Source organism: Mytilus californianus, unplaced genomic scaffold (assembly GCF_021869535.1).
Source record: "Mytilus californianus isolate M0D057914Y unplaced genomic scaffold, xbMytCali1.0.p SCAF_5, whole genome shotgun sequence".
In the NCBI taxonomy this organism is placed as follows: domain Eukaryota; kingdom Metazoa; phylum Mollusca; class Bivalvia; order Mytilida; family Mytilidae; genus Mytilus; species Mytilus californianus.
Window position 1 is genome coordinate 35,009,385 of NW_026262701.1, and position 26,547 is coordinate 35,035,931.

General features: G+C 31.1%; 1 protein-coding gene across 7 annotated transcripts in view; it reads left to right on the forward strand.

The window, feature by feature from the left end:
- The window catches only part of LOC127701458 (AMP deaminase 2-like), a 44,494-nt gene that overhangs the window by 856 nt on the left and 17,091 nt on the right, over positions 1–26,547 (forward strand). For 2 of the 7 annotated variants that reach the window (XM_052205322.1, XM_052205321.1), the window contains exons 2-10: positions 3,480–3,702; positions 5,154–5,189; positions 12,433–12,471; positions 15,243–15,390; positions 16,378–16,567; positions 21,599–21,625; positions 23,869–23,901; positions 24,816–25,041; positions 26,309–26,438. In XM_052205322.1, coding sequence (XP_052061282.1) covers positions 3,480–3,702; positions 5,154–5,189; positions 12,433–12,471; positions 15,243–15,390; positions 16,378–16,567; positions 21,599–21,625; positions 23,869–23,901; positions 24,816–25,041; positions 26,309–26,438 — 1,052 coding nt within the window. Of the gene's footprint in view, positions 1–3,479; positions 3,703–5,153; positions 5,190–12,432; positions 12,472–15,242; positions 15,391–16,377; positions 16,568–16,700; positions 16,713–21,598; positions 21,626–23,868; positions 23,902–24,815; positions 25,042–26,308; positions 26,439–26,547 lie in introns of all 7 variants that reach the window. The other 5 variants (XM_052205325.1, XM_052205323.1, XM_052205324.1 and 2 more) reach the window with 5 other exon arrangements.

Consider the following 26,547-nt stretch of genomic DNA (forward strand, 5'->3'; position numbering starts at 1 on the left):
ACATTGATGCCACTACTGAAGCCAGATTATAGATTGAGATACATTGTGCATGTCACCCGACTTTCTGTCATGTTGTACATGGTGTATCACATTTCTATCCTTATTGACATTTCCCAAGTGTTAATTAATGGACTTCATCAAATTCAAATCAACAACAGGTTAACCCCACCAGGTAAATTGATCACATGCAGCTGTAAACAATCAAAGTGTATCTTAAATTCCCCTTGGAATTTTATACTGCATGGATTGAATTTTACTGATATACATGTACAAATGTACAATATCTTTACCTGTTTACTGAAAATAATAAAACAGTGGGAAGAATCAAAGCACCACAAGCCAGATATTAAGAACTGAGTCCAAACATGTATACATGCCATCATACATTTCGTCAATCAGATGCTCCGAAGCCTGAGGCTTGTTACCTTCCTGGTGGGCCTGTGAAATTTATTCTTACAGGCCTATAGAATTTAAACAATAAATTCTGAAAAATGGGGTGTGGCCCTGTGGTCCAAAAAGTTTGCTGTAAAGACTGCATAGGGATCACAATCAGAATGTTTAAAATATTTGTATAACGCTTTATATTTCAGAATGAACAAGACCTGATGGTCCATACCTTGTATGCAGATTAAATGTTATGAAGTTTCTGTCTTTCATTTGTCCATTGTACTTGACCTAATTTTCATGGTTCAACAATTGACCTCTTGAAAAATTAAAAAAAAAAATTTTGTCATGTGAAGTACTCACTTACATGACTTATTATGAGTAAAAAGATATCTATATATACAATGGTATACAATGGGATATGGGCTCCTTGCAAGGTCTACATGTTCGTCAGACAGGGTTCATCTGACCTTGACTTCATTTCATGGATCAGTGATCAAGGTTAAGTTTTCTTTGTCGTCTGTGTCTCATATATATATATATACTATTAGCTATGCTTGTAGGTCAACTGTATTTGGTGTGTGGAATGTCCAACTGACAGGTTTCATATGACTTTGACCTTGTTTTCATGGTTCATTGGTTAATGTTAAGTTTTTGTTGTTTAGTCTGTTTCTCAAATACTATAAGCAATAGCTAGGTCAAGTATATGTGGTATGATAATGTGGAATGATTGTAAGGTGTACATATATGTTTGAATGGAAGGTTTCATCTGACCTTGACCTTTTTTTTCAAGGTTCATAAGACAGTATTACTGTTTAAAAGTTTTTCCGGTTTGGTCTTAGCGATAAGGTCACTATATTTGTTGAATGGAATGATATTAAAGTGTACACATCTGTTCGGCACATTCATCTGACCTTGACCTCATTTTCATCATCATGGTTCATTGGTCAATGATTAGTTTTTGTGGTTTGGTCTGTTTCTCATATACTATTTAAACACAAACGGTCAACTATGTCAATGTATCTTCGTGTATGAAATACATGCAACTTCATGGTGTTCATTTTGTCTGGCAGAATTTGTCTGACCTAGTAGGCCTTGACCTCATTTTTATGGTCAATATTCAATTTTCGTGGTGAGGTCTGTTTCTCAGATAATATAAGCAATAGGCTAACTATATCATGTATATTAGGTGTATGGTATGAAATTCAACCATGATAAGAAAAGCAGGTGAGTGCACTCTTGCTTATGATTTACAAAAAATGTAGATGTTTTTTTATAAAATCTTATGACCATTGACCATGTTTTATCATGCTAATGTATACATTTGTACACCAGTTCAAATTTGACTGCCATGAAAGTAAATTAAAACTTTTACCATAATTTATCATTGTCTCCGACCAAAACTGTTTGTTTTTAAACGCCCGTTTAAGGGACGTATTATGGTATACCTCTGTCCGTCCATTCATCGTCAACATGTCGGACATTAACTCAAAAACGCTTTAACCAATTTGCATGAAACTTTGGTGAATTGTTTATATCTATTGACGTGAGCTCCCTTTCATTTTTTACAAATTTTTGATTTTACGTTTCCGAGTTATCATGGTTATGGGGTTTTATTCATTAAAAAAAGGGGGATTTTCCAGTTTTCGGACAATAACTCAAAATTACTTTTACCAATTTGCACGAAATTTGGTGAATTATTTATATCTATTAACATGAGCTCCCTTTCGATTTTAATAAATTTTAGATTTTATGTTTCCGAGTTATGGGGTTTTATTCATTAAAAAAAGCGGGATTTTCCAGTTTTCGGACAATAACTCAAAAATGCTATCAGCAGTTCTCATGAAACTTTGGTGAATTGTTTATATCTATTGACGTAAGCTCCCTTTCGATTTTTATAGATTTTAGATTTTACATTTCCTAGTTATGGGATTTTATTCATAAAAAAGGGGTGATTTTCTAGTTTTCAGACAATACCTTTACAGTGCTTTGAGCAGTTTTCATTAAACTTCGGTGCCTGGTTTATATCTATTAAGGTAACCTCCCTTTAATTATTCATAAATTTCTGATATGACATTGAGAAGTTATTGAACATTATTCTTAGAAAATGCGACGGGTGTAGCATGCACTCATGGCGCAGCTGTTCATTTCAAATGTTTTTAAGTCAATTGGTGCAAATTTGAGTTCAGTTGTTTTTATACGCCCGTCAAAATTTTGACGGGACGTATTATGGTATACAAATGTTGGGCGTCTGTCTGTCTATCCGGCGTCCACATGTCACACCGTTACTTGAGAACGACTTTATCCAAATTTCATGAAACTTAACATAGTTGTTTCTTATGATGGTCAAACGATTTGTATACTTTTTGGTGAAATGAGATTAAAACATTTTGAGTTACGGGACTTTGTAACTAAAACAGGGGGGTGTTTTTTTCACATGTCGCGCCGTATCTCAAAAACCATTTATGATTATTGCTTAAAACTTTACACACTTCTTAGTTATATTAATCTAATTTTAAATGATCTGTATACTTTTTGGTGATGATTCAAAATTTTATTTTAGAGTTATTGAGTTTTTTTGTAAAAAAAGAGGGGGGGGGGGGGTTCACATGTCGCACCGTATCTTAAAAACAATATATGATTATTGCTTAAAACTTTACACACTTCTTAATTATATTAATCTAAAGATCTGTATACTTTTTGGTGATGATTCAAAATTTCATTTTAGAGTTATTGATTTTTTTATAAAAAATGGGGGGGTTTTCACATGTCGCGCCGTATCTCAGAAACGATTTATGATTTTTGCATAAAACCTCACACACAAGACGACGAGCTTATCATGCACTTGTGGTGCAGCTGTTTATTAAGTCTTTAGAACTGGAAATGACACATTTAATATAGCATCAGGCTTCAGGTTTTATATCCCCATATCTCAAAGGTCAGTATGTACTGACATAACACGAGTTGAATTCATAGAAACTGTAAACAGTATGACAGTATATTGACAGTTTTTTTTTATTGAAAATATGTTGTAGATAAACAATGACAATATTTCAACAAATGTGGGAATTAAAACATGTAAAATATGTTTTCAGAAGGGCTGACTTCACCTACATTTGCACCTGCTAAGTTAAAGTTCCCTAAACATATCCACAACCCTACAGATGATAAATTTCAAGAAATTGCTGAGTCTATGTTAAGGAGAAAAACAGATGGACCAGAACTTCATTATAAAAGCTCAGCACCGTATGAGATAGACGAATATCCGATAGAAGAAAATGAAAGCAAGAATTATTTTGAGAGACAACTGAGTACAAGGTGAATATATGGGTTGTTTACAAAATGTAGTTATTTAAAGTGACTCAGTGCTGAATGAATTTGCAGTAGTTTGTAATACTAAATATTTACTAACATTTCGTCAAAATCAGGTGTTTTAAGTTGAACCAAGGATTTGTATATATACATGTATAGTACTTACTATACAAATCCTTGGTTGAATACAAACTTTTGAGATGATCTCTGCAGATATATTTTTTACCTGATTATATTTCAATAACCTTCAAATTTGCAAGAAAACGACTGGGAATTCCTTTGATGAAGCAATTATTTTGTAAGTCTATTATTAGGATTATAGTGTTTTGATCTAGATATTTGAAATGGTTCCATATGTGCATGTTTGCAGTGGCATAACAGATTTCTGTGATCATATTTAATTATTTGCATTACTAAAAGACTTTTGTGATAGAGGTACTGATATCATATATATTGCCTAAAATTGGTCAAATCAAATTTTTTTACTAGAATTTATAATGAATAATTATACAAAAAATGGAGGGATTTTTTTGTGGCTTTATGCATGCATGATTGTAATTGACTCAACCAGAATTTATTAATTGCTAATTATAAGTCCCAACATCTTAATAATAAGGAACATACAGCCAAATGTCAAAAGTATATGTCTTTATAAATACATGTACTCAAATATAATATTAGTTCTGTTTAGAAAGACCTATAAATCCGTTTATTTGTGAACAAGTCTTTTAAACATGAATGATAGTAGATTTAGGATATTTATATTTTATGAGACAACAACCTAACAAAACAAAAATTAAAATAAATTAGAATCGCAATGCAGTCTAATAGAAGGCTAGATTTGATAATGCTAGAGTATGAGTTTTAGTCAAGGAAATTTTGTAATTTTATTCTCTTGCTTCAAATTTTTATTGGGCCTTGCTTAATCATCTTCAATTATTTGCATTGTGTGACTTATTCCCTTTATAACCATGATAACACTATACTTATATCATTGACATAGTTGACCATAGGCATAAATCATAATTTCATTTTTGTTTGTTTATAAGTTGGAGCAGGTAAGAAATAATTTATCATTGAATTGACTTTTTTTAACTGTTTGTTGTTGACATGGTTGAAATTGAAAATTTTTTCCACTGTTTACTCTTTTTTTTGTTACAATAGATGCTGAAAAAATAATTGATTGAAGATAATTAGTACATGCAATAAGCAAGGAATTTATATGTCCAAAACTTTTGAACTACTTTCTACCATGATTATAGTAGAAACATTCAGATATTCAATGCACTTGTTAAAATATGGCAAGAAAAAACTTCAGAGAAAGTTCAGTTAAGAGTCGGTTAGATTAGCAGAAACGTACATATTGGTTTTTTAGACTCAAGAAGTGTTTGTTTTGAACAGAAGACCATTTTTAGAGGTTTCATCTCATTTGATCACAATCAGATAACTATTTTCAGACCAACAGGATCTTTGGAGCAGATAGCCGAAGAAAAGTGAGTTTCAGGGAATGTTCATGTTGTGCATGATAATATTGTTTTTAAAAATATTGTAATGTTCTTTTGTTTCAGTTTTTATTGTTACATGTAGGTTAAGTAAAGCACATATATCTATGGTACATGTAAGCGTATGTATATATTCATCTGTGTGCTGAAACACAGTGAAAATTCTTGAAAATGTAAAAAAAATTAAATTCAATTTTATAAAAAATCAATGCAATTTAACTTTGTTTCTTTAGAGCTTTTTATGATAAAAACTGCAGAAATTTTTTTTGAGACACATTTTCTGTATGAACATGTTGGGAATATTCACTGTAGTAAACTGCATACAGATTTTTTAACAGGCTTTGAATATGGGATGCTTATAACTTACTTAGTTAGTGAACAGAGCAGAGTAACAAACATGTGTAATTTGGTCAGGTCGCATTGCACTAGAATTAATAAAGATCTAATTGTTTATCTTTTATTTGTGAATTTCAAATTGATACATGTATTTAACAGCCTCGGTGGTCTTGTGGTACCCTGCTTGCCTTGAGTGCGGGAGGTGATTTGTTTACCCTTGGCAATTACTTAAGTTTCTAAAATTTGTATTTGCTGCTCTTATCTAAGCGCCTAGCATTTATGAGCAAGGGCAAATACTGGTTGGCATAGAGTCAGAACTATATGTATGGGTAGGATGATATGTCTTCCTGCAATAGGTTACCGTGTGAAATAGAACTTTAAATTTTGGCTCAGCGACTTTCATTCTCTAAGTACAACATTCATATCCCATTAACATGTTCTCATCCTGATATGCATTTGATATTTGCCACTGGACATTATAAACCAATCCATAATGATAATGTATGTAACAGGACAAAAAGTTTATTTCATAAACATATTCATGAATTGAGTTGCTTGAATTTTATATGGACAAATTTGTATACGACCGCAAAAATTAGGGGCCAAAAAAAGGGCCCAAATAAGCATTTTTGTAGTTTCCAGACAATAACTTATGTTAAAGTGTATGAATCTTTCTGAAATTATACCACAAGTTTCATACTACAAAGGAATGGTTAGGGTTGACTTTGGGGGGTAATGGCTCAAACCATTTAGGAATTAGGGGCAAAAAAGAGGGAAAAACAAGGGTTTTTCTGGTTAAAGGACAATTGAGACAATTAAAAAGCAGTGTAAGGGAGGTAATCCAAATCAAAATCAATTTAAATAACAATGTTTGATTACCTCCCTTACACTGCTTGTAAATTATGTATTAAGAAATGATGATTGTCTGAGATACTGACCATAACTTGAGGGAAAGAATTATTTTTTTGAATAAGGGAAAAGGGGGAGGTGGAAAAAATTGGAAGGGGACAATTTTTCTCATTTCAGATTCCAGAAATTAAAAGAAAATTTCTTCAAATATTTTTTTTGGGGGTTAATATTCAACAGCATAGTGTATTGCACAAACGCTAAAAAACGGGGTAAAATTTTTTTTTTGGGGGGGAGGGGGGGTCAATTCGCATAGTGTATTGCACAAAAGCAAAAAATTGAATATAAATTCAAATCATATAACCAATTTGAAGTTCTTTGACTACAGTTATTCTGTGTCAGAAACCTATTATGTGTCAAAAATTTAATTACAATCCAAATTCAGACCTGTATCAAGCGTGAATATTGTGTCCATTTTGGCCTCAACTTTTCAGGTTTGGACATCTGTGGTCGTATCCAGCTGCGCTCAGCGAAGCAATTTATTTTAATTACAAAAATCACTATTAATTTACCCTAATTTTTATTATTGAATGAAAGTTTATCCTTTTTGAAATCATAAATTAAAGTCAAACAGGGTTATATTGATTGTAAATTGTCATTTGCATGAACTTAGTAACTTATTCCATATATGTACTGCATATGGCTGAAAAATGAAATAACACCATTAAGACTTGTAAGTCACTTGTTAGTCACTTGATATATTATGTCCTTATTTTTTCTGTGCTGGTTAAATGTTTGGACATTGAACGACCACTCACCAGTGCATCCAAGGGTAGATGCATCCATTTTGTGAATACACTCTGCATATTTTAATCAAGTGTGCAAAAGAAAAAAAGAAGGAAATTCTACCAAAAAATAGAACACAAATTGAATGACTTTAAAAATTCAATAATTTTACATATAGTTCTTGAAAAGAAAAACCACAAGTACATTTTTTGTAATTATGCCTGTAACATCTTGGACACCTTTTGTTAAAGTGTATTGCAAATATTGATAAAAGGAGATGTGGGATATATATATATATATATATATATATATATATATATATATATATAGTAGGGAAATAGCAAATAAATGTAAATGACACAAAAAACCAAAGGACATTTGGCTAGATAATTTTCTTCACCTCTTTGGATCTCTGTGGAAAAGATGAATACAATAACCAAGTTATCCTTAATACTAACTCTCAAGTGAGTTAATTTTTACAAAGACTTGTAAAAATAGTAAATCTTTTGCAGACACTTTATTAGTTTTGCAAATTAATCAGATGCAAGCATAACAATTTAAATACTAAACACATTTGCCTAATTAATTGTTTTATCTTTATGATGCCTTGGTAAGTTAAAATTCTTTTTACTTTACTTTTTCTCTTTCAAATATTTTTGTTTGACCCTTATATTCCAAAATCTATCCAAAAATTACATTAGTTTAAGCATTTTCTTGAGGGAATATAAGGAGAAAGTAATGTTTTGTAATAGAATGAGAAAGTAATGCTAATCTGAAACTTGCGATTGTTTCTATTAGACATGTGTTTGTATAGTTATACCCCCGCTTTAAAAAAGGGGGGGTATACTGTTTTACCTCTGTCTGTCCTTCCGTCAGTCCATCCGTCAGTTCGTCCGTCCCATGAATATTTTCGTCGCATTTTTCTCATGAACTACCTGACAAGGATTCCCCCGCTTTAAAAAAGGGGGAGGGGGGGTATGATGTTTAACCTCTGTTTGTCCTTCCGTCAGCCCATCTGTCAGTCCATTCGTCAGTCTATCCGTCAGTCCGTCCGTCCCATGAATAATTTCGTTGCATTTTTCTCAGGAACTACTTGACAAGGATTTCTAAAATTTGGTTTCAGGGTTTATATAAGTAAGTTACACGGTGTGATGCTTTATCAGATTCATCACTCAACAACTTCCTGTTTACCCAACTCTTGTATTATTTTACACATGATAGCCAAGTTGAAAATTTTCGTCACATTTTTCTCAGGAACTACTTGACAAGGATTTCTGAAATTTGGTTTCAGGGTTTATATAAGTAAGTTACACTGTGTGATGCCTTTTCAGATTCATCACTTAACAACTTCCTGTTTACCAAAATATTTCGGCGGGGGTATCATCAGTGAGCAGTAGCTCACAGTTTTACTTGTTTTAACCAGCCTCTCTTGAAGCGATTGGGGCCCATTGGGTCAAATCAATTTTAATCATTCATTGGCATCTATCTACAAAGAGACATATTGTTACTCAAGGGTTATGAATCAATGTTATGACAATAGCTTTTCAAAACTGTCTTAGATTGTATGTTCCACTTTGTATTTTATCTTTTCCCACTGATCAGGATAAAAAGAAGTCCATGTAGTTTAAACCTGCCTCATGTTAATTGACCTGTTGCAAACAGAAATGTCATAAGTTTTTGTCTTTATTATGTTAAGTTGAGCAAGGATTTCCCTAGTAAGTTACTATACAAATCCTTGGTTTGAGAACCAAAAAAATTTAAGCAAGGAGAAGTAAGGAAAAAGACAAGAATTTTAATTTACTTATAAAATACATGTAATAAGGAAAAATATTAAAAAAGGAAATGAAAAGGGTATTGCACAATTTAGTCAAAAATTGTGTGCAAAATATGCTAATGACACATTCATTGTAAGACAAGACTATGCATCATTAGTGTACCTCATGATCATCAGTAATACTGTTACAGTTTTCTTCTAATTGTTAACTCAAGAGAACAGTGACCAAGTACACTGTAGTTAATCACAGACATGTAGTAAATACCTGAAGTGGTATGTTAACAAAGGTGTGTAAGTAAATATACTATGATTTAACTTGTAAGTATGCAAGGTTATAACAGTATTAAAGGCCACAGAAATAAATTTTGTTTTTATCAAGTTCTCTTAAGCCAGTTGTATATTGCATGCTACAATGCATTTAAGGAATGACTGTAATATTTTTTCTGTCTATGAAGAAATAACATCAAAAATGTGGTGCACCCTGAATAACCTGTGTAGCGGGTTATTTTAAAGTGTGCACCACATTTTTTATGTTATTTCAAATAGACAGAAAAAATATTACAGTCATTTCTTATAATTTATTTTTTAATTCCATTTTAAACCGGAGTAAATCATGAAAAAACGTTGATGACGTCAAGGTCACATGACAAAATTATGTCTATGAGCTGATAAACAAAACAACGTCAGCCAATCGGAAGACGCGTTACATCCAAAATTAAATTATTTACTAGTAAAATCATTTGTTTTGCTTCATACGAGGAATGCAATCAATCACAAATCAAGCAATTAAGCAAAAAAGTGTCAAAATAAGGAATTATTTTACACTAGGAAAATTTTGGTATCTAGAACTTTTAGTAAGAAACTTACCTGACTGAGGGTTAGCCATGGATGGCTAAGGGATATTAGTTAGTTTTAAATTTACTAAATTACTTCGATGTTAAACAAGTGAAGGCCCTTAAAAGCAATGCTTGCATGGATAACCATACTTAGTTTGGTTAGTTTATTGACAAGCACTAAACTGAATTTTTATTTTTATTTCAGATTATTCCAGTTTTTATAAATTCCCTGCTTCAAACATACTAAAACAGTAGTATCTTGTATAAATGTGAAAATATTTTATTTAATCCATCATAGATATTCTAATCTTATCACATTATGGTTATACCATGTAATAAAAAGTATTGTTTAATTTAAAAAAAGACAGACAGGGGAGATAATTCAAAAGATTTTAGAATTATTTTAGAAGTAATGCAATGTAAATAAAACTGGTTTGAATTTTGTTTCACCTGCAACAAATGTAGCAGAATGATGATATTGGGATGGTAATTAAAAGTCATTGACAGTGTAAACTATTTGTATAAATCTTTATAATTCAGAAAGTAATAATACCATCTCAGTGTAACAAAGTTTCATATATTCATATCACATTAACACGTGCTCATCCTGATATGTATGTATTATTACACATGCCATATGGTTTGAAAGAAAGAAAATGATATGCATTACTTAGGATACTTGAAGCAACCAAAACATATGTAATCCATTTTATTATCCATTGAAGTTGAATTTGCAATAAACAGACAGAAACAATCTATCAGCTCTTAAAAGAAAAAATATACATATATATAAATACTTAAAATTGGTAGGCTAATGATCAATGGTAGCATTCTAGAATTCCTATTTCCTGATAGTAGAGTAAAAATCTGCTTAGAGAAATAAATTTCAATGGGAAGTGCAAATTTTCAGAAGTTCTTAGTATCATGTTGCTCAATTCGTCACTTAGTCTAATTTAATACAACAACCAGTACCTGTTACCATTCCCCGATTTTATTTTAAATGAACTATTGTGCAATTAAGATTCATCATAATTTATTATAACTTGTAAAATAAACATTTTACTACCCAGCAGCAGCCATACACTTCACAGCATTCCCAACGCGATTGGAAGTAGTTCCTCTGGCCAAGTGAAGCCAGTCGAAATGGTACGAAGTTGCAAGTCAAGTGCCATTCAAATTTGGGTAAAACACAAACTGTACACAGCATGACAATAACTTATTATATATTTTAGTTCCATTATGCAAGATGACAAACACATATTCATTTTTTTATTAGCAAGTAACAGACTTTGGCAGAATAGTATCAACAAACATTTTAATTTCAATGACATTCACATATTATTCAACTTTCTTGTCCAAGTTTACCTCCATACATGTATACTTTCACTGTCTATTTATACTCACCATGGTTACATTTTGATGTAATTTATGCATACCCGATTTTGTACTTCAGGCGCAATTTTCTGTATTTTTATGACCCACCTAGGGGCATTATGTTTTTCGGTCTGTGCGTCCGTCCGTTCGTTCGTCTGTCTGTCCGTCTGTCTGTCTGTCCATCTGTCCCGCTTCGGGTTAAAGTTTTTGGTCAGGGTAGTTTTTGATGAAGTTGAAGTCCAATCAACTTGAAACTTAGTACAAATGTTCCCTATGATATGATCCTTCTAATTTTAATGCCAAATTAGATTGATTGATTGATTGTTGGTGTTTTAACACCACTTTTAAGCGCCACATTTGAGCTATTTCGTGGCGGCCAGTTTTTATTGGTGGAGGAAGCGGGAGTGCTCAGAGAAAACCACCAACCTTCGATAGGAAAACTGACAATCCTAGTCAATTAAGATTGGAGTCAAGTGCAACCGCACGAGCAGGGTTCGAACTCACAACTTCAGTGTTGACTGGCTAGTGATTACAGTAGTAGAACTACTTAGACCACTTGGCCACCAAGGCCCCCATGCCAAATTAGAGTTTTGACCCCAATTTCATGGTCCACTGAACATAGAAAATGATAGTGCCTGCTTCAGGTTAAAGTTTTTGGTCAAGGTAGTTTTTGATGAAGTTGAAGTCCAATCAACTTGAAACTTAGTACACATGTTCCCTATAATATGTTCTTTCTAATTTTAATGCCAAATTAGAGTTTTTACCCCAATTTCACGGTCCACTGAACATAGAAAATGGTAGTGCGAGTAGGGCATCCGTGTACTATGGACACATTCTTGTTTTATTCTGATGACAATGCCCTAGGCACCGAAACATGCTGATCTTATTAAATTACTGCAGCAATCCCTAAAGTTTTGTTGTTATAACTGCTTTCACATTTTGTGTTTTTATCATAACAATCCTGCATACCCGAGGTATCCACTTTAGGGATTTTATCGTACTGAAGATTTACCAGGCGTTGGTTCACTGTCATTTGTAAGTTTAATTTAGTTCAATCAATTTTAATTGGTACACTTTAGAATGAATGACAGAAATAAACACTGTTAAAGCAAAAAGTTTTATTTAGGACCACTCTATACACATTAGGTCTTTTTATAATGTTTCCTTTTCAGCCCTGGAGTAAATAGACCTGAATGCTTACAGAAGCTAGCTCAACATGGTCATGTGAATTGCAACTCCACTTTTCACCATTAGTTTATTTTAACCTTATTTTTCTTAATAGGCCAGACTTGAAGCTCAAACTTCCACCTTTCCCACAGAGGTAATTATCTGCATGTTTTCATGTAATCCAAAGATCCCAGCATGTGTATATAAGGTAGCTTACACACATACCTATACTTTTATTCATTTTCTTCCATTGCACCAATTTTCATGGAACGATAAAAGAATTTAAACAAAAATACTAAAATTTTACTTCACTAGTTTCCTGCCATTGAGCACTAACATAACAGCATATTGAAACCTATCAAATTAGTGACTTGGTAGACTCAAAGATTTATTAATATAATAGAGATTTTAGCTTTTCAGAATTACTGCCCTGAGTATTATATATACAACTTTTCGTAAAGAAAAAAACATTCTTCAATAGCAAAATTATAATACTGTTGATTTTCCTATTCATGGTTATATAATGGACATATAATTTTAGAAAATTGGTACTTTGTGAATTACAATGAACTAATTGTATAATGTAGGATTGTACCTAAATCTGTCATAATTTATAACTTGTAAACAGAATTAGTCAAGCTTTGTATAGATATATATATATATACTAAGTATATGCAAATAAGCCCTGTTATGTATATGCACAGTCTATGTCAGCTCATCTGCTTTGTCAAAGGTAACATATATGAGCTCATGGTAATAAGTTTTCATGTGTTTTCCATCTGTCAAGGTAACATATATGAGCTTATGGCAATCACTTTTCATGTGTTTTCCATCTGTCAAGGTAACATATGAGCTTAGGGTAATCACTTTTCATGTGTTTTCCATCTGTCAAGGTAACATATATGAGCTTATGGCAATCACTTTTCATGTGTTTTCCATCTGTCCAGGTAACATATGAGCTTAGGGTAATCACTTTTCATGTGCTTTATCTGTCAAGGTAACATAAATATGAGCTTATGGTAATCACTTTTCATGTGTTTTCCATCTGTCAAGGTAACATATGAGCTTAGGGTAATCACTTTTCATGTGTTTTCCATCTGTCAAGGTAACATATATGAGCTTATGGCAATCACTTTTCATGTGTTTTCCATCTGTCAAGGTAACATATGAGCTTAGGGTAATCACTTTTCATGTGCTTTATCTGTCAAGGTAACATAAATATGAGCTTATGGTAATCACTTTTCATGTATTTTCCATCTGTCAAGGTAACACATATGAGCTTATGATAATCACTTTTTATGTGTTTTCCATCTGTCAAGAAAACATATGAGTAATCAATTAATTCCATATGTTGTCTACCTGTCAAGTAGCATATGATCTTAAGGTAATGGTTACGCGGGACCAATAGATATTAGTCCTAGAGGTTACAATGAGCATTAGTTTATCACTTTTCATGTGTTGTACATCTGGCAACAATTATCATTTCACTTTTTACTTTTGGCGGAGAAAAATCGTTTGCTTACAGTATTAGTGCCAAGTATTTTTACTTTGTACTGATTAAACATATAATGTCTTCTAAGTCTCTGACTAATCAGGACTTCTGTGTGATGCTATGGTGCCTCTTACAAAACCAGTATTGCTGACAGTTGTTACTACAGTTTCCTTTACATTACCAGTGTTGCTCCCAGGGTTTGCTTAGTTCTACATTGAACCCTTATGCAAATATTAAATAACATTTTCGGTTTTCTGAAATGTCTACCCTGTTGAAGCCAGATATAGGAGGAGAGATCCATATAAGTCACTAGTTTGACTTCAATGCTTATACCTTATCAAATCTTGATGTTAGCTGACACTTTTGTAATGCACCTTTTGTGAAATACATGTAAAAGAAATAAAACCTGGCTACCAGGTGAGCAGTGCAGTTTAGAAGAGACTATTTTATTGTTTTCATCAGAAAAAAATAAATGAGGACTATAGTGTGTTAACATGGTTAACTGCATGCATTGCTTAGAATTTTTCTTTGAATTTTTCTTTTTTTAAGAAGGATAAGTTACTTTGTAGAGATCAATGATATTCAACCTTCCACTATGCTTAGTTTTATTATTTAGTTTTTCAATTATTTCAAAGCTTATACTATGAAAATGTAGTTTTTCAATTATTTCAAAGCTTATACTATGAAAATGTAGTAGTTATTTAATCCAAATTTCCAATTAATTTTGTTTGAAGTATGATAGATTCATTAATTGAAGTATAGGAAATTTTCAGAGGACTTAATTTAGAATATAGCTATATACGTGTACTATGAACAGGTATTCAGGAAGCTTTCATGTAGTATGTCTAGATAAAAGTGATTAGTCAGAGAATATTAGCCTGGTAATAGCATGTTCATTACTTAATTAACAAAAACCAACATTAAGTCAATAGATATATGGTATTTACATGGATTGACTCTTGTATAGGATGGTTATATATCTTGATTAAAACTTGATCACTGTCATTTTCTTAAAAATGATCTTTATGTCCTCTGGTGTAGGAAGCAAATCAGCAATAAAGCAGGAAAAAAGGTTTGATGAAATATTTTACTGAATATATGTGTTTGCCCTGGTTCATTATATTTTTATATAAAAAAAAATCTTTTAATCATCAGTATTTGAAGTCCATTTATTTTCATGTACTTGTTGAATTTCATACAGAAAAATATGAAATTCTTAAATGTATTTTTTTTATTCTTTTATAGCTTGAATTAGTTTTTTCTCTGGAAAATAGTTTTCAACGGTTCATCGTCAAAAATATACAAATGACTTGAAAGACTATGTCAGAAGAAATACTATTTCATCATTGAGTTTTTTTTCAAATCATACTGTGTTTTATAAAGATTCAAATATTTCAGGTTGTCAGTAAACTTAATTTGTTTAATTTTTTCAGTGCAAAAGAACCAAAGACTAGAGATAGTAATACGCCAAAGTTTCCATTTTTTGAAGACACATTTTCCGAGTTTCCAGAAGTGAAAGAGGAATATGACCTGGCACCTGATTTCCAGAGGATTAACATTAGTGGAGAAGATACTAGTGGGGTAGTATTACACCTAAACAAATTTAATTTCCATTTATGACCATGTTAACATAAAGGGATCCAGATCTTAATCGGACCTTACCATCTTATCTTTACTTTTTATTTAGCTTCACAACTAATTCAAGCCTATATCCATAATTCTGTCTCTTCATAAAGTAAAAGCACAGAGGTTCTTTTCACAAAAAAGACCCCCAAAAAATCATAAGGTATACCAGTTTAAGAACTTTTTAACCATTTTCAATTATACATCGAGAGAACAAACACCTTCTACCAGTACAAGCTGATAGAGTAATCAGGATGGATACCGAAGTATGCTGCAGTTGTCTTAAAGCCTCAGGAAAATAAAAGTATAAAAAGACAACGACATCCTGGATTACTCCAAGGAAATGCTTTATTCTGGTCTACATGTTTTGCCACCATAAGTGGCGTCTTCAGGACAATTTAATGATAGGAAACAAATGCTGAAGCACATAAAATAAGGTTCATATTGGGTTTTCAAAAAGGTTAACAAAAAGATGTTATGTCACAACTATTGGTTTGACGACATTAAAAGGAAAGTCAAAGTAAAAGTTAGTAATGAAATGTCAATATCTTTTTTTAAAATGGACAACACCTCACTGGACATTCTGTACCATTTCAATTGGCTTCACTCTAAATGAGGTACTGCTTCCAATTGTGTCGGGAATATTGTGGGATGTATGGTAGTCACAAAAAATGCATTTCCGTGTGGTAATTCAGGATGTTGTTGTCTTTTTATAGTTTCATTTTTCAAATATTTATAGAGGTTAAGGAAAAGACAATTTAGATTTTTCTTTCTTTTTTTTTAGTTTGTGTTTAGAGATTTCTTACAAATATTTTTATTTGCTGCGATCAAGATATGATGGGGTATTTTTTGCAATAATTAATAAATTAACAAATTAAATTTCTTCTTGAAAAAATGTGAACTCTTCGCTTTAAATGTCTTTTTTTATGAAAATTTCTTTCACAGGTTCACATCAGTGACTTAGAACATGCCTCCAAAGCACTTGTTAAAGCCTTGATATTGAGACAGAAATATATGATGTTATCTCATCAGAGTTTTCCTAAAATAACAGCCAGGTTTCTACAGAATCTTCTTGACAATGAAGATTTTAAAGGCATGAAGGAAGGTTTTGCTGGAAATTGCCTTAACCCTGAAGGTAATTAATAACAATGTTTAGATAGAACAATCATTTTATTAAAGGGGGGAATTATTTTCGTTATATATTTTGGGGATTTTTACATTTTTTTCTCTTTTCTTCAGAAATTTATAATGCATCTTTTCCTCTTCAGCCATGGAAGAAGGTGATATTTTCAATATTTTTGCCAGCTTTTGAATCATGTTTTTCCAATGTGAATATTCAGCAAAACTTGTCTAAACTTAACCTCAAGTGAACCAAAGATTTTAGTAATCTGTATTACACAGATGCAAAATCAAGAGAGGCAAATTATCCTTTTGCTGTCAGTTTCTTGAAAAGCTCCAAGGACATATAATGTACATGGAATCATTATTATTTGTGGTGTTCAAAATACCAAGGATTTTGTGAGTTGAGGTGAAATGTTTAACCAAAATACAAATTTTGTGTGTGTGCAGAATTCATAAAATCCATGAAATACAATTTTTCTTTGAATTCTTGAAATTTGGTACACATGACAGTGTTCTCCCCAGGCCCTTAAAGGACCGCGGGCCCGCGATGTATAATTTTTCTCCGTGGTGCTAAAATTTTCAGTTAAAAAATCGTAAATCGGTAAAGTTTTAAACAACTTGTTAAATCTTTTCCGTGCGGTATAAAATTCCAGGTGAAATTTGACCAGTTCAAACCAGTTCAACACAGATTGTTTACACCACATGATCGATTTACCTTATGAGGTTAACCTTGTTGATTGGATTTAATCGATGTAATTAACACTTGTAACATGATTCTTTTGTGTTATAATTAAGAGTTCATAACTTTATGATCACAGATAACTATTTTATGGCTTCACTCTCCACCCAAGCACTGACCTGTGACAAGTCGGCAAATACTTTGTACACAATCAGTGTCTTGACTCGATAGGTACATTTTTTGTACATCATAATGGTGGCTCATTACGTATAATGGACAACTATACATTTCCCAATTCTTATATTATATGTCTCTGATTAAACCATGGCCAATATTATCTTTAATTATGACATAGTTAATGCATGATAGTCGGGTTTCAAACTGAAGTATCTGTCTGTACATATCACATGACCCAGTTAGTTCACGTAGAATATTCAAGTTTATTTACAATTAATTGCAATCTATTATATTTTATAAATAAAATGCATGACTGTACCTTCAAACTGGATATCTATAAGCCATAATTAATTAATAACAGAAGTAATCTTGCAAATTTTATCCATAAGCACATGTTAAATCTATTTATATCTACTTCCTGTCATTTAGGCGGGAAAATAGGGAGACTTAGTGGTTGACATTGAATATGGTTACTTATAGATCTATAGACCAAAGATAAATTTATAGATTTAGGAATTCTTTTTAAATGGTTCATGACAAATAAAGATTTAGATTTTAGGGCAGTATTAAGTCTATATCTATGTTTGATTATCACCAAAGACAAGAAAGTTTAATATTTACAAGAAAACTATGGCAAAATGTTCTAAAATTTATGAAAAATTTCTTTTTATCAAAATCTAAGATAGAAACTGGTTCAAATAATAAAACAATATTTGCAATTGTTTTTGTTAATTTTATATCTTCTTATGACAGGAATCCTTTCACATACAACAACTTTTTTTCTAGAAACTAGAAAGTTTTGTAAATTGAACATTTTTGTTCTCTTTTGAATGATATTTTATATTTATTGATTTTGGATTTTATAAAAGATTTAATTACTTTAAATTCAGATGAATATTTTATTATGAATCATAATTTATTTATTTTAAAAAAATATTAAAGTATACAAACTGTTTTTTGATTTTCTAAATCAATGTCTACATAACACAGTACCACAGTGTTAAAACAAAACAAGAGACATAAAAACTACAGTAACTAGAGCTAAGCGACGCGACGCGACGCGACACAACTGATTGCATGAAATATTTCACCAAGAAGTCCACATGCGTTACCCTGGTGCTATCCAAAAATCCTGGGGAGAACACTGCATGAAAATATATGAATCCACAGTACAGAAAATATTTGGATCTATACTTGCAGTATTTACAAAAATCTATTCCATATGAAATTGTGTGTAACATGTGTAATGTTGGTTCAGTTTAGACAGGTATCATTGCACCCTTGTCATACACGAGTTTTAATTTGTGTATTTTCTTCTGTTTAAAATTTGAAGTGATACTAATTTCACTTTGTTGGCACACATTGAAAAAAAATATATGAAATAACACTCTTTAATGTAATCAAATTATATAGATTTTACAAATAGAGGATAACAATTAATTATTACCATGGCAATATGAAGTATATAAATTTGCCATTTTTCCAGCTTGTTGCTTAATACTCAGATAGACAATATTTATAATATAACTGAAATTCTTCAAAGTGTACATAGTGCTGAATCAGATTTTATGCACTCTTTACACTGGTATTTTATGAAATCTTGCAATCTTTTGGGTAAATCATTATTTGAAGTTTTAATTTCACCTTTTACAAAAAAAGTTCAAAAAGTAAATCTTCTCTTTCTCTTAGCTTAGAAAAGGAGATGGGAATTTCAGTCACTAAACATGCTGAAGAAACCTTAATTTGTGAAGGGTTAAAATTCTGGGGTTTTTTTTGGTTTATTTTAAGTGATATTTGGGAGGATTAACTCCCTTTGTTTCAAGTTAGAGTAAGTAATACTTTTTATAAGTTAATGTTTTGTTTGGATTTTAATTTCATGGATTGTTTATATATATCCGCTAAAAAATTATATTTCCAACAAAAATTTCTTCTTTTACAGTGTTTGTTTATCGTGTTTAAAAGTGTCCATACAGTCGTCATGCTTAGTTGATGTCTATTTCAATATATTTCAAAATCTTATTACTAAAGATATTTGGGTGTGCTGTTAGACACTTGCCTGAAATCACATAAAAAATTGAAAAAAAGTTTAGCTGGAAGGATATAAATATTCCTCTTTCCTTGTGATTGCCCAGGAAATTTTTTATTCTCAATGGTCAATTATCAGATTTCTTCTCTGAAACTATAGTTCCAAATCTTTTAGGAATGAAACCTGGACCCAAGATAAACTTCCTCAATTGCACTGTTCAAGTGGCATACCGGCAGCTACTGCTACTCATTCCAGAAATGAATAACAAAAATATACACCTCTTTAAACAGTAAAATATAACATAAACATGATACAGAAAAAAAGTACGAGCTTGATGTGTATAGATTGGCAAGATTGGCAAGATTGGCAAGAAAAATAAAAGCTTTCTCTTTTGAGTGATGTGATTAATATTCTTGCCTGCTCATATATTCTCAGCTTCTTCTGGCTCTTACTTATCTGCACTTTTAGTGATATCTTCCTTTATTTAGTGATATACATGTAATTCTATGTTCATTATCATGCTGAATAGAACCATTTATTGAAAGTTGTACAATATGAATTGTTTTGCCTGTAGTATATGTTTTTCCTTGACAATTTTTAACATCAAGTTATAGTTTTTAACAGTTGTCAGCTCCTTTCAATACATTATGTATCTAATCCATTTCTAATAGAGAGAAATTTGAACTATCCCAAAAATTTGATTAGGCTAATGCATTTTATGCAGTAAGCTGTTCGAGATTGAGAAAATTGTACAAGCTTGATTTATTGTTTTAGGAATAGCTGCACATGAATATCCCGTAAATGTACACACAGTTTCCTAACTATACTAGTTTACCAGCTCAGTATGAAAATATATATTTTATAGGTTTGGTATAGATTTGTATGCCTTTCTTACAGAGGATAATAAAAGTATTAATTATACTACCTCCACGAAGTTTGAAAAGGGTGGGGGATTATATAGGAATCTCTTTGTCATACTGTGCAAGTCATGTCTGTTTTAAAACTTATGAGTGCCTTGAAGGATTTTAATGATACTTGGTACATGTATTATTGTTGCCCCTCACTTGAGGATGTGTCATGAATGAGATTGAAATGTCTGTTTGCGAGGGTGATATAACTTTAAAAGACAATATGTTTTCTATAAAACTTGGTATATCAAGATAAAATACAATTGGGGTATCAAAAACTTCTAGCTTTTAAGTTTAATCTGTTTTGTTAATAGTTTTTTATGTTGAATTTAATTTATATATCCAAAGCTTATGCATAGATATATTCAAGGAAAGTAGCACTACAACTTTTTTTCATATCATGATAAAAAAACTGGAGGTAGAGGGTATGCAAACATTATGATTTATCATTCAAACCTCAACAATAAAGACAATAAATAGAAAATAAATCAACATTAAGTATCTATTGATTTAATACTTTAATCTTTAAAGAAATATATTATGTACTCTCAAAGGAAGATGTATTGATCATTGTAGTTTTTTAAATTACATTTTATCAAATATATATATATTTACAATATATTGGTAAATTTTAAACAATATACAATGGATTCTGCAACTAGTCAGGAAATCTCAACACGTTCTGTTTTTTGCCCTTTAAAAAAATTATATATAACAGATTGATAAGAATATGAAATATTATACACCTGAAATTAATTTGTATTAAATACAGAGTACAAAATCGCTTTTATTGGTGTTCTTTATCATCAGGGTGAAGAAAGACCCTCAAGAGTGATCAAATATTTAAACATCAGGACTTCTAATTTCAGTGAAAGTATTAGTCTCAATTATTTATATACCAGTATTACTTCTACCAATTCTACTTTAATACAATTGATTGTCCTGAAACTGATTGAAAAATTTAACTGTTGGATATTTAAAACCCCCCTTTCATTTTTTCTCATCCAGAATTTATTTGGTAAAAAAAACCCAGTAAATAGTCTTACAAACACTATCATCTGTAGCCCAGCAGTTGTAAACTAAATGATATTAACAGAGTCATTTTACTAACCAGCTATAAAAAGGTTGTTTTAAAATGAATTAAACTTTGTGTGAGGCTGTGACATAAATACTAAGATTCATTGTAGTACACAGTAATTAGTTTGCTCCCCCTTTAATTTGTTTTTAGGATGTAGAATGTACATTGTTTTGTAGATGCCGATGGTTACATGTATTCCAAAGGTATATTTGTTTGATTATGTGTGAATTTTCCTGCCGTTTTCAAACACTGTATCATAACACAAATAAATAAAATATTCTAAAAAATTATGTTGAACAGATTAATGACTTTGTAAGCTAGTAAGTGGTTCACAGGATATCACGCTTTACGTAATATATGCATTTATATTTTTCACCTGTAAAAATGGAGTCATTTCTTGTTAAACTAAATTTAAGAGATATAACAACAGTTAATTCCAACCATAACCACCAGTCCCTTAGTTTATTTTTGAATGCTGTTTAGTTGATGGATTGCTGTCTCATTGATTATTTTCCTTTACCTTTTCTTTTGCATATCTCGTAATTATTTTTTTTTTTTATGTAGTTAGCTGATTTAAGCCAGTGAATGATTTGCATTTAAAGAGATGTGAATGATGCAGTTCTTCATCATCCCCCCTCCTGTCTTATTTTTTTTGGGGGGAAGGAGGCGGTGAATAGGAATCACCCTGTCCATCTTTCTGTCTCTACCAATATGATTGTAAGGGCAACCCCTCCTAAAAAGATTGCTTGGCAGATATTGATGAAACTTTACACAGTTCTAGAACACTCCTTTAGGATGAACATAAAGAAATATAATACTTGCCCTACATGTTAAAGGAAATATAATCCAACTTACTTACTCCAATATTTCAATATATGGTAATAGTCTATGAAACTTGACATAGTTGTAGAACATAAGCTGAGAATGTGCATAAAGGAGTATAATCACAGTTCAATATGTCAAAGGGGAGATAATCAAATTTGTGGGGTAGGGTATCCTTTTGAGGGTTCTCTTACAGTTCTAGTTTGTATTTTATGAGAACAATTATCACCCATTTAAAAGTTGTGAAGTGTTTCTGATAAAATATTTTAATATATGCAAATTGATACATGCATATGTTCATGTTAACATGCAATATTTTAAACTTCATACAACACATACATTTAATATTTTTTGTAGTAAGCTTGTTGTGGTTGTTGTAAACAAAAAGATATGTAATTATTGTTATGTTGTTATGTATGACAGCCTTATTACACAGAACTTAAATCTTTTTCATAAAAAAAGGTAGAAAGGGATCTATGCCCTTGACCATCAAAGTTCTGTCTTTGGAATGGGAGTTATTATTTAATTTTATCTGAGTCTTGTATAAGATGTGCATTGTTGTTCAGCTAAACAGCCACAGGTTATTTTAGAAGGATTTATTGTCATTTAAAGGTTGATATATATATATATATATAACAACTGGATCACATTGACCTACATTTTGCTTTACAGCCCCTATACTTGAGAGTATATGATTACCAACAAAATTAGGTTTGCTTGTTTGCTGGGTAAACCTTGAAATAACTATAACCTACAATTTCTACCTTGAAACAGTAACAATAGCTATTGCTAGCCAATCAAATCAAGGGACCGGTAACACGTAGATGACTGAAAATCCTGTTTGAACAGGTTGTTAGTATATTTACAATAGGTGATACAAACATTTGTGGTTAGCCTAACAGACAGGTAAACCTGACTATTATGCATGAAGTACACACTCAAGTATATCAGCTGTAAGGATAGGATAATGATATTTTTGACATCAGTGAATGCCATTTGTCTCCCTAACCTTCAGTTTATTCCTAGGACCCTTCCAATTATCTCCAGCATGTTTTATTTAAAATTAATATATGATTCCCATTTATAAGTAATGTAAAGTTTTGCCTTTTTTAATTGTAATTCCTAAGTAAAAGATATTATGGAAATTATTATTTATAAATTTATCATACAAATTAGCAAACATTTATTTTGTAAAGCAAATATAAAAAATTAAATCGGTCAGGATATCAAGTGTATCAGTTTTCATAGTTTCTTCTGTTCAACTTTGCAAAGTTGACTTGATAGCATTCTGGAACTTAAATAAGAAGCTGAAATAAGATACAACAACTCACTAGAGCTATATAAGGCAAATTAAACTTCTACAAATATGTTAATTTTTACATTACAAAAATGTGATTCCTTAAGTCACTTTTTATATTAACAAATATAGAACAGACTTGAAGATAATAACTGCATTCTATACTGCTCAATTATTTTATGAATTGGGAAAATAGGGGGGGGGAGGCTAATAAAGTAATTTTTACTTACTAACAATAATGACCTTTATAATGTAATTTATCATTTTCCTGCTAGTTAATATATATCCTAGATGTGATGGAGTATATATACTGACATATACTTACAGGGGTTTTGAAGTATAGTTTTTGTAGAAATGGTAGTAAGTTGGTGATATTCAATAGAAAATTGCTCTGCTTCTAACAACATTGGGCAAGCTAAGCTTATTTCTACAGATGAATTGTAGGCCTAATGAGTGGAATTATTGTGTTGTGGAATCTTTGATTAGCAGAATAAAGCTGTTACAGTTTAACTAGATTGAAAAGTAAATTTCAACTCACATCACAGGCAACAAGTACACTGCTAACACATTTAAAAAAAGTGGATAACTCATAAAATTTTGAAGAAATTTCATAACCTAACTTAAAGTTTTGTTTTGTATTATTGCATTATAGTGTAAAAGTGCAGTATTGTTGAGCCAATATCGCACTTTAATTCCTAGTTCAATATTATAGAATTTAAATTCACTTTTAGTCTGACAAGTAAAAATTGGGCATACATTATGGAAGAGATTTTAAATATATATCTATGATTTGAAAGATCATAAGTATATTTGAAGTTTAAATCAAATATAAATTATGGGAATTTAGGCCAGTATATTTTTATCTTAGTCTAACTCTTATTTATCAGTAGATGTTAGACATAATTCATTTATATTTTACCTTATAAAAACAGTCATGTAGAGGTCAAGGACATTACATTGTTTTGATATTTATTTAATGATGAGGCCATGGACTTGACAGTGTTTTGAATTTGTTTTAATGTAAAGGCCATGAACAGTTCAGTGTTTTAAATTTTTCCATCAATTTAAAGAGCAATATATATAAAGTTGCTGACCTTTAAATATAAAATTTCACATTATATCTCTAATCTTGACAAATTTTATTGTGAATAAATATGAATCCCTGTTTCGTATATAACTATTGTGTTTTACTTTCACCATTTCTGATAATTAAAGCTGTATATCTATTGTTTTACATTGCTGATGTTTGATACTGTATATCTGTTGTTTTACAGAGAAGAGTCATCCTATAGATCCTCCACCAAAGACAGGAGATCCTTTTGATGTACCTATCCCAGACGGTGTTGGCTGTCGCCTTAAAATGAAGCAAGGAGTGACCTATGTATATGCTGACGAAGAAGCTCTTGCTAATGATAAACCCCTGGAGTTACCTTACCCTGTTCTTAAGTCATTTATAGCTGATCAAAATCTTATGTACACTCTCATCAGTGATGGCCCATTGTAAGTTAAATATTTCAACTTCAATAAGTTCATGAGTATTTATTATATATCTTTATCATGTTATGTTTTAAAAGCATTATCCGTTGATATTTTCAAAATTCTTACGGTACTTTAAAATCATAGATTTATCCTATGAATTTATAAATGCAACAAATACAACAGGATGAAACTTCCTTTTTAATAAGATTATACTGGAATCACAGTGATTAATCTTGCATTGTTGTGGGTTCCCAATAATGAATGCATGCATTTAATTCTTAATTTACAGTACAACTTCTCTTGATCGAATCTCCTGAAGTATTCACATATCCTATGATAATGAATTGATGGCTAAGTTCCCTCATGATTTTGACACAGTGTTTCCATTTGTTCCAGAACTTTGTTTAGAAATGGTTTCCTTTCCATGTCTGCACAATAACTCGTGATGTTAGTTACGATTTTTCATAAAGGGACTTTTTTTCTATTGATAATCTCAAAAATGATGTTGCATCATGGAAACTTATTAGGGTATCATGTCGATGGATTTGAATAGATGATGCTGGAGGCCTATAGTTTTCACTTTGTCCATTCTTCTGTCTGTTTGTCAACAATTTTTTGTGTTGCAAAAACTCAGAAGTAAAGGTAGGACATGGATAAAATTTGAACAGCTGTTATGCTCATTATGTTGATGTGCATATTATTTTTTTTGAATAAAACTTTTAATGAATGCAAAATTTCAAAAGTATGAGAAGTGGAACACAATTCAGTACAATGGTTATGCTGCTTATGTACATGTGCAAATCATTTTTTGTGAGAATTGCCTGGGAAATTGCAGGAAAATTTTTTTGTTTTAAAAATAAAATGAAATTTATGCTACGATTTCAATAATTACTGGTATAAAGGTATTAGTTTCTATTCCAAATTGATTTCCAAAGGTAAAATTTTTTTGCATACATAATTTTTTAAAGATATTTGAAAAACTATAAATTTAAAAACCATTGCTCTAAGTGACTATAACAACTGCCTTACTGATTAAAATAGTTGTCTACCCCCTTAAATCAATGCTAGCTGAGATTTTGATCTTATTGTAAGTTATAAACTCTTCAGCTCATACTTGAAGACCTTCCCTCAAGCATCAGGATAAAGAGCAGCAATAAAAGTGTTGCTCTTTTGATATATTGTTATTTAGTAGTATTTTGTACAAGTTCCAAATTATAATAAAAATGTTGAAATTATATAAAAATCAAACATAAGCTACAAATAAATGAATTTCTTATGTGTTTTATAGAAAATCATTCTGCTACAGAAGGTTGTGCTACTTATCTGCCAAGTTTAATATGCATATATTACTGAATGAACTTAAAGAGTCTGCAGCACAGAAAGAAGTATCACACAGAGATTTCTACAATATAAGGAAGGTTCGATTAAGTTATATACTTCATACTTAAATTGCATTTGGAAATCATTATCTGACAAGGTCTAGTGAGAAATTCATTAAGATTTAAAAAAATGTTTCTATAAACAACT